The sequence below is a fragment of the Phocoena sinus genome, chromosome 6 (genome assembly GCF_008692025.1).
Source record: "Phocoena sinus isolate mPhoSin1 chromosome 6, mPhoSin1.pri, whole genome shotgun sequence".
In the NCBI taxonomy this organism is placed as follows: domain Eukaryota; kingdom Metazoa; phylum Chordata; class Mammalia; order Artiodactyla; family Phocoenidae; genus Phocoena; species Phocoena sinus.
In genome coordinates, this window is record NC_045768.1 from 113431312 (window position 1) to 113443788 (window position 12477).

Genomic DNA, 12477 nt, shown 5'->3' on the forward strand with positions numbered 1-12477 from the left:
AATAACCTATTTCTGCATTTAGGATCCTTCTTAGGTATATAGGTATTTCTAGATGATGGAATTGTACTCAAATCTTAATAAACAATATCATATTTTAAATGCTAGGAGAATTCCGCATTTAACAGAACTTTTTTTTTTTTTTTTTTTATAAATTTATTTATTCATTTATTTATTTTTGGCTGTGTTGGGTCTTCGTTTCTGTGCAAGGGCTTTCTCTAGTTGTGGCAAGCGGGAGCCACTCTTCATCGCGGTGCGCGGGCCTCTCACTGTCGCGGCCTCTCTTGCTGCGGAGCACAGGCTCCAGACGCGCAGAGCTCAGTATTTGTAGCTCACGGGCCCAGCTGCTCCGTGGCACGTGGGATCTTCCCAGACCAGGGCTTGAACCCGTGTCCCCTGCATTGGTAGGCAGACTCTCAACCACTGCGCCACCAGGGAAGCCCTAACAGAACTTTTTTATACTTGGATATAATCACCAGTGCCTAACTTATAGCATGTTTTGTTTTCTTAACGTGTGCATTAAGAACATATTGATAGTGTACAACTGTTCTATACTATTTTAGCTGAGATGTCAAAAGCTTAATTTTACTTTCAAAATGAAATCTCTTTAGATTTTAAACTGCCCCATGTCTTTTTCCCCCCCACTTCAGTTAGAGTTTATATTGTGTTTAATCCTAAAATATATATTCCCATTGATAAGGCTTATATTCCCCTTTGGAATATTTGCCACATCGCTGATCGCATGGCTTTTGGGAGCATCACACACTTAAAAGTAATAATGAGCAGTGTATAAAAGGAAATTAATCAGTACCTTTATTTATTATATTTTTACCAAATAGTTTTAGTTCTGTAGTTAATTTCTTGTTCTAGTTGCTACAGCAGGGGTACAGGAAGGCAGGTGTTAAATGAAGACTACCAGGTTTGCTTGTTTTACCATCTTGATTACTGTTATGTTTTTATAAACTCTTTAATTGATACCTATATCCCATCTTTTAGTTTTTTGAATAAGTAAAAGTTAATCTTATAGCGAGTGGTACCATTTTATGAGGACTGATACTCTCTTTCAAATGTGTTCGTAAATAACCAAGTGAACCTTGCTCTAGAGAGCATGTGCTGATTAAAACTGGGAAGAGGGTTGCAATTCTGTTCTATATTGATAGGAAAAGTACTGTTTCTCATTGTTGAAACTGACATTTTCGACTTACGTTTCATATACGTTAATTTATTTTCTGGATTTTAGTTTGAAGCTGGCAATATGAAAAACCTGGTACTGAAGATCATATCTGGATCTTTTCCACCCGTGTCTTTGCATTATTCTTATGATCTCCGCAGTTTGCTCTCTCAACTATTTAAAAGAAATCCTAGGGATAGACCATCAGTCAACTCCATATTGGAGAAAGGTTTTATAGCCAAACGCATTGAAAAGTTTCTCTCCCCTCAGGTATGTTTTTTTATTTTATAATTAAATTGAACAGTAGGGTTATGGTGCTTGGCTAGGACGTGGCCTCCTCTTTGGAGGAGAGCACATCACAGCTGTGGGGGAATGCTTGCCTTTACACTGGCGTCAGCTTACTTTCTGTTCTCACATAGCTCTTCCCCTTGCTGTCTGCTTTTGAGCTGTGCATCTATAGGAGGGAAAACATACCTTCTGTGTTTCCTCTTAACACTTACTGCTGAACTTCTGAACTTCTCATCACCAAATGTGTGGCAGTTTTTACATACCAAGTAGAATTCATTTCAGCCCTGACCCTGTGTACCTGGAGATCACATCAGATCCCACAGGTTAAGGGCTCCGTCTCTCCCACAAGACCACCCCCACTTCAGAAGCCAGTTTAAGTCACAGGTTGCCACCTGTGCTTCTGAGCGACTTATAAATCAGAGTTTTCCATTTCCCCTTCCTCTGGTTTGATTAATATCTTGCTGGAGCGACTCACAGAACTCGGAGAAACATTTACTTACGTTCACCAGTTTATTATAAAGCATAGGATAAGGGATACAGATGAATAGGTGCGTATGGTGAGGTCCAGAAGGGTCCCGAGTGTAGGAACTGGGGTCCTTCTGTGAATGTTCACCGACTCAGAAGCTCTCTGAACCCTGTCCTTTTGGTTTTTATGGAGGCTTCATTAGTAGGCACGATCAGTTGAATCACTGGCTCTTGGTGATTGGCTCCAGCCCCTTTCCTCTCCTGGGTAGGGGAGGGGAGTGGCATTGAAAGTTTTAACCCTCTAGTCAGGTGGTTGGTTTCCCTGGCAAGCAGCCTCCATCCTTAGGTGCTTTCCAGATATCATCGCATTAACATAAATTCAGGTGTGTTTGAAAGGGGCTTGTTTTGAACAACAACAGACACTTTTGTGCTCTTCCCGCTGAGGGAATAACAGGGATTTGAGGGCTGTGTGCCAAGAACTGAGCGAAGGCCAAGTATATGTTCCCTAACGTCGTCGCCTCAGGACAGAGTTACTCCTCTGTCTCTTGTGTTCCTCTCGTTTGGTTTTCCACTTTATTTTATTGTGGTAAAATAGACATAACATTAAATTTATTTATTATGGTGACAAGTTCTGAGTACGCAATTCAGTAGTACTAACTACGTTCATAACGCTGTACAGTGATCGCCACATCGTCTAATTCTTTTCATCTTGGAAAACAGACTCTACTCATTAACCAGTAACTCTGCTTCCCCTCTCCCCAGCCCTGACACCCATCTTTCTGTACTCTCTGTCTTCTCTGGTTTCTGACAGTAAGATTATCGAACACTTGTGTGCTTCCCTTTCCTCACCTGTGAACAATGGGATTGTAAATGAGGCGGTTGTGAGAATCAAAAGTGACACTGCATGTGAAGTGCCTGATGCCTCATACTTAATAAGTACTCAGTATACTCAATATATATTAAATATTATCCGTATATCACTTTATTATGCTAATATAAATATGTTATCTTTATAATTCATATGATTGTAATTGTTTTTTCTGTAACAGAAGATGATTGGAATCCGCGGATGTGTGGGCATTTGTATGTGTGTGTGATAGATTAGTGACTCGTGATTCCTCCTCTAGTACTTGCAGATAGGTGCATAATAAATATTTGTTGTGTTGAATTTTATTTTGACAGGATTTATCAAACATCTATAAGTCAATTAGTGTTAAGTTATTGATATAAATATGATCACCTGAAAGTGGAATTATTTTACGTAGTTTGTGTGGCCTTTGCTGATTTAAATGATCAACAGTGATCATGTATACTCTTGTATAAATCAGATATCTAGCAAAATCATAGTTTTATTACTTTTATATGTTCATGAGATGAGAGGGAAGTGTCGTATATCCTCTGGCTTTTAACAGAACATCCGTATGAACAAACAATCTTTAGAAAACAGAGATGTGGATTTAACTGTTAACATCCAGGAAAACACATTAGTAAGCAAGAAAGCCAATTAAAATTTGGCAGTTAAAGGCCACTTATGTAGGACATAGCTACAATCTCTGAAGTGTGGGTGTCTTACAAGACTCCTTTGTTATAAATAACATTTTCAAGGACAGATTTATGGTGCAGCATACTATTGTTTTTTTGGCAACTACTGGAGAAGAAAGAATGACTGCATTTAATCTCGCTGTTTCTTTCGCCCGCATACCAGCAGTTAGGACGTGCAGTCCCAAGGCTGAAGCACTGGAATTCAATTAGCCAGCTACAGAAGAAATATTCAAGCCTGATATACACAAAGCCTGTAACATTTAAAGACAAAAGGGCAGGGGCTTCCCTGGTGGCGCAGTGGTTGAGAGTCCGCCTGCCGATGCAGGGGACACGGGTTCGTGCCCCGGTCTGGGAGGATCCCACATGCCGCGGAGCGGCTGGGCCCGTGAGCCATGGCCGCTGAGCCTGCGCGTCCGGAGCCTGTCCTCCGCAGCGGGAGAGGCCACAACAGTGAGAGGCCCGCGTAACGCATAAAAAAAAAAAAAAAAAAAAAAAAAAAAAAAAAAAAAAAGACAAAAGGGCAGATTATGGCCGTTAACAGAGTGTTTGACACACATGCTTACTAAATACAAAGTACCCCGTTGCTGTTTATGCACCACTTAGATTTCACTCTTCACGAAAAACTTTTGTTCTTATGATTTTTCTGCTGTATATCACTTGTTCAGTACTTTAACGACAAAGTTTATGATACTTTTTTTAAGGCTTTAACTTTGAAGCAATATGAACTTTTACTGTAGCATATGAACTGTTATTATCACTATAAGATTCTGTACTGTCTTTAAATTTCTAGTCCCTGAATTCTCTCAGTGCCGTCAGCCAGGATCTGTGGGGCATAGTTCTCAGTCCAGCACATCCTGGAGATGTCTTCTTGGATGTGGCTTGATAGATCGTGGACAAGCTTTGGTCCATTAGGAATGTAGGTGCCGTCTGTAGTGCTTTCTGTGAGGCTGAAGATGTTTTATATCTGCATGTGCAACCTCATAGCCACCAGCTTAAAATGTGGCTAGTGTGGCTGAAGAGCCGAACTTTAAATTTTATTTATTTTAAATTTTAATCCAAATGGCTGCATGTTGGTAGTGGCAACTATATTGGATGCCACAACATAGGAATTCCAGAATCTTCTTGGATTCCACATGTCCCATCTCTCAGTTCACATGTGCATTCACACAGGGGAAAAGACAGACTCACACTCAGATTTAGGGCAAGGTGGAGATCATAAAGCATGTCTTCCATGAAAAAGAAAGGAAAAAAACCCGCACATGTTCAGAAGAGAAAGCACACTCACACAGTTGGCTCTCAGTTGCCTGTGAAGCAGACTTTTCATGCAGTGGTTCTCAAACTTTAGCATACATAAAAATTACCTGGAGGACGCTGCTGAATCCCACCTCTATTTCTATTTCAGTAAATCTGAGATGGAGCCTGAGAATTGGCGTATTTTATAAGTTCCTGGTGATGCTGATTCACTGATATTATGAGGCTTTGAGAACTGCTCCTATAGGGATCCCTGATGGGAAAGGCGACCATCTTAGCTTCTGGCTTTTTGCCTGTTGGAGTTTCTGATCCCTTCCACTGTGGGCAGTCTTCCCTTCACCACCCCTCTGTTCTCTCGAAGAAAGAGAAAATTCACTTGCCTTTCCCTTCTTTGCCCAGTAAGAAAAAAAGCAGGCCTAAATCGACTTAGCAATTATATTGTTGCTAACATAGTTTTACATTTAAAGAGAGAAAAAATATAGTGAGTAGGGAGAGAAAGTTACTTGCAGGAAATACTAATGATTTCCGCTTCTCAAAATAAGTAGTGGAGTGTTGTAGTAATAGTAAAAGGAGATAACTTTTAAGTTATGTAAGAATATTCAAATAGGGGAGGGGAAGGGTAAGCTGTGACAAAGTGAGAGAGTGGCATGGACATATATACACTACCAAACGTAAAATAGATAGCTAGTGGGAAGCAGCCGCATAGCACAGGGAGATCAGCTCGGTGCTTTGTGACCACCTAGAGGGGTGGGATAGGGAGGGTGCGAGGGAGGGAGACGCAAGAGGGAAGAGATATGGGAACATATGTATATGTATAACTGATTCGCTTTGTTATAAAGCAGAAACTAGCACACCATTGTAAAGCAATTATACTCCAATAAAGATGTAAAAAAAAGAATATTCAAATTTTTATCCAGTAATATGTTTACAATTATATATTGATAAGATCGAAAACTCAGTGGAGATGCTGAGAAGATTCAGAGTAAAGTTGAAATAACCGAGAGGTTAATCCAGGGGAGGGATAATGAAGTGATTCTTCAGCAGTTTTGAAGTAGATGAGGGAGACGGATGCACCTCGATACAGAGGTTATTCCAGATGGAGGGCAGTGTTGTTAAATCGCTGAAACGCAGAACAGGCAAGGCAATGTGCAGGGGCCTGGGAGGTGCGTTTTGTTAATTCAAGAAGAGAGCTTGTCCAGAGAAATAATAAAAAGATATTGGTAAGACTGGGGAGAAGGTAGCGTGAGAGGAATTTGTTGAATGGGTAGCTTGGATTTTAGTACACATTATTTGGCAGCATAATTGTGACTGAAAAAGGGAAAAAATGTGTTCTGATTAATGGCTAGGTTTTTTTTTTTTAATTTGGTAATTTAACATTTTTTCTAACGATTTCTCCTGTCTTTCAATTTAAGCTTATTGCAGAAGAATTTTGTCTAAAAACATTTTCCAGGTTTGGAGCACAGCCTATTGCAGGTAAATGAAATTTAATATGAATCCTTTCCCCTGTTTGCCATAATCAGTATACTAATTATACTAGAGGTATTTGTAGATGTAGTAAGTTGGGGTAATCCAGAGGAAATGCGTCTTTAAATTTTTTATGTTATGTGGCAATATACAACACGTTCTGATGAATTCATAACAAAATTGCCCTTTATTATCTGCCTTATTTAAATGAATTCTATTTTGAAATCTGTCATATTCAAATGTTCAGCTCATATTCTGAGAACATTGTTACAAAATGTTATAAAATGCCCTAGTTGACTGCAAATCTTTATGTAAATTAATTTTCTTTGAGAAATACTTAATATTTATGTAAAATAGTTTTCTTTGAGAAATATTTAGTATTCTGGAATATTTTAAATGTAAATCAGTGTGAAGTCAGGCACCTTAGTAAGGATAGATTTTCTTTTAAGTATGGCCAGCAGTGGTGGAATATTTGTAGGGCTGTGAGTGTGGTTATATATTATGTTTATGTATGTAAGTGTATCTCTGTGAGAGGGAAATTACATTTTTTCTGCATGGAATGATTTCAGAATGGGTTTCTAAAATCAGTGGAAGTCATTTAAAATTTGAAGATTGTGTTGTTTTTCAAACATAATGCTTTGCACGTTCTACTCCAGTTTGAGTATGAACACATTAATAAAAATAAATCCTGTATCGTAAAAGCGAGTCCATATCAGCTGGATGTGGTGTGAGTGTGTGTTCTTAGGGAGGCCAGCTGGGTTTAGCTCTTCTTAAACACCCTGGGGCTCATCCTCTGTGCCGGCCGAGACTGGCAGTCCTGGGAGATCAGATCCACTTGGAACCAAGTTCATGAGACAAACCCAGGGCAGGGTCAGCGTGTCCCTCCTGGCGAGGAGTCACACCTTCTTCAAAAGCCTCCTTGTCGCACAGGCAGGAAGGAATCCCTGTGTCAGCACTTTCTTCCCAGTGGGCGAGCCTCCTGGGAAGCACAGCGCAGGAGCTCTGCTCTACTCTGGTGTGAGGAGCTGGATGGAGGAGATGTGTAATGGCGAGGCACTACCTTGTGGGCCCCCTCCCCGTGGGCAGGAAGCTTCCTCCTACTGGGAGCCTCACCTCTGAGATGAGACACCTCAGCAGCCAGACAAGTAATCCTCCCTCTTCTCTGGGGAGTGTTTGTGCTTTTCTGCCTCTTGCCCCTTTTCTGGTACACACAGTATTTCTTTTTTTTTTTTACACAGTATTTCTTTGGTTATGTTAATATAAGTAGCCAGGTTGCAGCGGTGTGACTTCGTATATCTGTCTTCCGATTGGAACTTACAGTTGAATTTTCAAAGGGGAAATTTTTTTTCTCACATTTCCTAGTTCCTGTTCTGATACAGTTGGAGTATGTGTTTGGAAAAACTTACTGTACCACACTGTATCTCACACATTAGTTGTGAATCTCTAAACTGCCAATCAAATGGCTTATATTATTTTTATTTTTGTAAGAGTTTACTAAATTATATGAACAGTATGTGTTCATTATAAAAATTAAAAAGAAGAAAATAGAAATTACCCTAATGTTAACACAGACTGTTATATTTGGTATATTTTTTTCCGTGATAGGAGATGTGTAATGATTGAAAATTGGGGTTGTGTTATATAAACAAAGGTTCGTTTCTTTTAATTCACAGTATTATATGTTGATCATTTTCTAATACAATTAAATATTCTTTGAAGAACAGAATTTAATGGTAGTATTTCCTCGTGAACTCCCAGGTAATTTTTTTCTCCATTCCCCTCTTAAAGAAGAAGCGTGCTTGTTGGCAGAGGTTGATCACGTGGCTCTAGGACATGGTACACCCCTGGGATGGAGGGCAGGCTGAGTGAGGAGTGGGGCAGAGCAGGGGGAGGGGGTCATGGAGGAAGGGGCTCCAGGAAGGCTTCGAGCAGAGGAGACTCTTTGACCTCCTTTAGTATCTTTGATGGCCGTATGGTGTAGACTTTCTTTTTCATTACTTTAGTCTATTTTTCTTGAATTTGTCATTGTTCTAAGACTGAATCTTGTCTGAGCTTCAATAAAAGTTTAATACGGAATGCTGCAGGGTTTATCCTTGTGTATAAATTTTTGTGTTTCTCTGTTTATGTCTTTAAAATCACTTCATAGACGTTGTTCTTTTTTGTTTGTTTTGGCCACACTGCGCGGCTTGTGGGATCTTAGTTCCCCAGCCAAGGATTGAACCCGTGCCCTTGGCAGTGAAAGCGTGGAATCCTAACCACTGGACCTCCAGGGAATTCCCATAAACATTGTTCTTGATATAGATTGCTCTCTGGAAAGTTTGACCAGTTTGTATTCCTACCAGCAGTACGTAAACATATTTATTTCATGGGACCCTTAGCTATAGAGATTCTTTTAAGTACGTCTTCCTCAATGGGTCTGTAGGTGTAGGCATTACTCAGACTACATGTGAAGCAAATATTAAAGTGCTCATAGTGATGGAATTAATGTTTAACAGTTGCTCTTAAGGTTTATATTCTGATTTCAAAAGTAATTTCTAAGACATTGAATGTTCTTTTTAAAGTTTATTTTTAACAGCTGTATTGAGATATAATCCGCATACCATTCAATTCGCCCATTTAAAGTCAACAGGTCAGTGTTTTTTAGTATATTCACAGATACGTGCAGTCATCATCCACAGTCAGTTTTAGGGACGTGCTTGTTCTGTGTGAGAAGTTTCAACATGTGAGAAATTTCAACAAGTTAGCTTCTTGCTTCTTTCAAAGAGTGGCTTTGGTGTGGAATGGCCCTAATGGAGGCATTGCCGTGTGGTAAGGAGGGAGTGAGACGTTTAATGAAAAGTCTCAGATTCAGTGATCTCAGTGATTGTGAACATGAACAAGGCCATCTTGAAGAATTTTGAAATTAGGGGTTTCCTATTAAGAACTCTGAAAATTTTTTTCTATTTTTTTCACACAGCCAAAAGACCAGGTTCAGGACAAAGCCTGGCTTCTGTTGTGTCTGCTCAGAAAATTACAAAGCCTGCTGCTAAATATGGAGTCCCTTTAACGTATAAGAAATACGGAGATAAAAAATTACATGAAAAGAAACCACTCCAAAAACATAAACAGGTATGATGATCATGCTACAAACTGTATTAATAACATGCTCGGTTTGACCTTATTTTATTGTAACTCAGTTCAGTTAATCTGGATATTCATAGGATTGTTTTTATTAAGTTACTAAAGAACATTGTTCTCTGCTTCACCAGTCTTCTAAAACTTGGGAGACTTACAGAAGTCATAAAGAAACATTAGTTAAGTAAAGTAGCTGGTGCAGTAAAAAGAGAGTAACATTATAAATGAAATCATTTTTGAATAACCTAAGCAGAGCCATTTGTCTTTGTGCCTAAAATAAGTAAATATCTGTGATAAACATCATAAAAATTTGGGGAAATTTTGAATTTAAGATTTCACGATGAGATAAATAAAATCATAGAGCTGGAGGAATATGATCATATAGTCTGTCATATTTCAGATGAAAATTAAGGCCTGTAGCATTTAGGGGTTGTGTCTAAGAACACAGTATTAGTTCCTGGAATTTGATACTTTTCTTCACGTCACTAGCTGTGTTCTCTGGTATATGGAACCTGTTGGTTTGCACTGCGTGTGCACATGCATGCATACACGTACACACACATGTAGTTACAAAGGTGTGTGTAATGCTGTAAGGCAGACCTCCTAGGAGCGGTGGTCTGTCTCTTTGTGTAGAAGCTATGATAAAGTTCAACGTGATCCTTGTAAAGCAGTCTTCAAATAAGTTGTGTAAGTCAGCGTCCAGTCAGGAGACAGAAAACATAATAATTTGATAGGGGGAAGTTTGGTGTAAGTCATGATGATCTGTTTTTAGGTAATTGACTTCTAAGGGGTAAAGAGAACTCTAAAGAATACAGGCCTAGCAGACAGACGCAGGAAGCAGGCACTGCTCCTGGTGCAGAGGCAGGGCCCCATAGGAGAGACAGAGGCCAGAGTATCACCTCGCCTGCCCTTAAAGCTGAGACTCAGAGCCTGCTGGGTGTGCATGGAGGTGACCCCTGGGTAGTGGAGTTCGCTGAGGTGCCAGGGCCGAGGCTGGCAGATGCGAGACTGTCCATTGTGGAGCTGATCAGACGCCTGGAACCTTCATAGGGTGAACCGTGCTGAGAGGCCCATGGAGGAGCCTGCCAGCACTGCTGGGCCCTTTGGGCTGGGCTGCCCGGCTGGGGCACCGGGTGCGGCGGGTAGCTGGCCTCGAGGCTGCCGCTGAAACTCGCAGAGAGGCTGCCGGGGGTACTCTGCCTGCAGGGGTGGTGTCACCGCCTGTCCTGCACCCACAGGGACAAGAGGAAGAGAAGCCCTTTCCTTGTGCAGCATCCCTTTCTCCAACATGGTCTGCGGACAAAGCTTACATCCTGCTGCAGGCCCGAGGTTTGCCCTGTCCAGCTCCAGGGTCACGAGCAGGACGGTGAAGGGTGAACTGCGAGCTGAGGGGCATTGTGACAGCTGGCACACAGCGTTTGTGTTTCTGTTTTTTGGTACCATGTTTATTCAGGCCTAAGTGGAACAATTCCATCATAGCCTTTAGCCCTCTTTTCTTTAGTCGCCACAAGACACCCAGCGCCCCCGGCGTGCCCTCATTCCGTAGCCTCTCAGCTCCCTAAGGCTCTGACCCTCCCCCGATCCCACCCCCGAACCCTTCCACAGAGCCTTGGAGAGCACATCACCAGCAAACTCCCCTGTGTTCTAACCTTGTCAAGAGTGTCTTCACCTCTTTTGCTCTAAAATCTGGCTTGCCCTGAACACTGTCATGCATCTCTCTTGGGGACCGTTTTCCCTCTGGTCCCTCAGTCCTGCTGGGCCTAGAGGTCGGCTGACGGAGGCGTGGTCCTCGCTTGTCATTGCCAGATTCTCCCCTGCTCCCTAAGCCACTCCGCCAGGCTTCGTGTCAGCTGCTGCGCCTCCGTGAGGGTCATCCTAGACACTTCCCCGCACTGTCATGATTCTTGGTGACTTCAGTATCTGAGAAGATGACCCTTGCAGTAGTGCACGGCCTTGTTTTCTTGATGGTTCTTTCATCAGTGATCGTGTCTCCTGCCTCACCTTGGAACTCTCCCCTGTAGTCATGCCATCACATTTGTCATCGATAATAGCATCTATTTCGTAGTCTCAGTTACAAGTAACCCACTGTCTGACCACTACTTCCTGTGTTTTCAGCTCATTCCCTGAGGACTCTGCCACCAAAACTTCTTTGTTCTGTTGGATCCGTGGATCTTAGCTAGTTTTTTCATTGTCCATCCCTTCTTCATTTTTATTTTCTTTCTCCGGCTTTAATTTCATGTTCTCTCGTTGTAATAGTTTCCAGAACCTCGACTGTCTTGCCCCAGTGGAATGTGGTGAGGAAAACAGGCAGCTGTTCTAACTGGTCTCGCTTTAAATTTAAACCCCCAGCGTCAGGCAAGCACTGCCGCTACCACCCTGTTATGTTTCCACAGTCCAGTTCCCTTCCCACTTTCCAGGATGGTTATCTCCTGCTTTCTCCTTGCTCTTCACCTCAGGGTATGGCCTTGCTTCCTATTTCACTGAGAAAACAGAAGCAAGTGGAAGGAAATTGCCCACGCTCAGCAGCCCTCTTGCCAATCAGTCCTACGTGTTTGTAAATATCCTGCCTTTCTTCCTCTTACTGTGCTGATCTATTTGTGTTTTGATCCAGAGCCGACCCAGCTGTTTGTGGACCATCTGTTGTTAGTATTTCTGCCTGCTAAAGGACTTCACCCTCTCTTCGGTATCATATTTTTCCTCTCTCCCGAATCACTCCTGTTAGCAAACAGACATGTTATATCTTCAGTCTTCTTAACAAAATCCTCCCTCCCATGTCTCCCTGGATCCAGCCCTTTCCCTGTATCTCTGCTCCTTTAATGGCAGAACTTCCCCCAGCCTTGTCTGTACGTCTTCGCTTCCTTGCTTACCCTTTCCTCTTGCTTTGTCACGGCTGTTAGGACGCGGCTCCTGGCGAGGACCGCAGGGAGCCCACTTGGGTATGTCCAGGGGTCAGGTGTCTTGTTCCCCTGCCTCAGTTTTGGACTCACTGATTACCTGCTCTTCCTTTAACGTTCTCTTCACGTGAGTCCAGATACCGCACTCTGCTGACTGTCCTCCTCCCTGCCTGCCTGCTCCTCTTGCTGCAGCGCAAGCTCCTCCTGCTGTCGCTGACCCCTGACGCTCCAGTGCTTCAGGACGCCGGCCGGGGACACCTCCCCGGACCATCCTCGCGCTCTGACAGCACC

General features: G+C 42.1%; 1 protein-coding gene across 3 annotated transcripts in view; it reads left to right on the top strand.

Moving 5' to 3' along the window:
• NEK1 (NIMA related kinase 1) overlaps window positions 1-12477 on the top strand; it is a 215009-nt gene that overhangs the window by 50081 nt on the left and 152451 nt on the right. For all 3 annotated transcript variants that reach the window (XM_032634868.1, XM_032634869.1, XM_032634870.1), the window contains exons 9-11: window positions 1238-1438; window positions 6127-6187; window positions 9135-9286. In XM_032634868.1, coding sequence (XP_032490759.1) covers window positions 1238-1438; window positions 6127-6187; window positions 9135-9286 — 414 coding nt within the window. The remainder of the gene's footprint in view (window positions 1-1237; window positions 1439-6126; window positions 6188-9134; window positions 9287-12477) is intronic.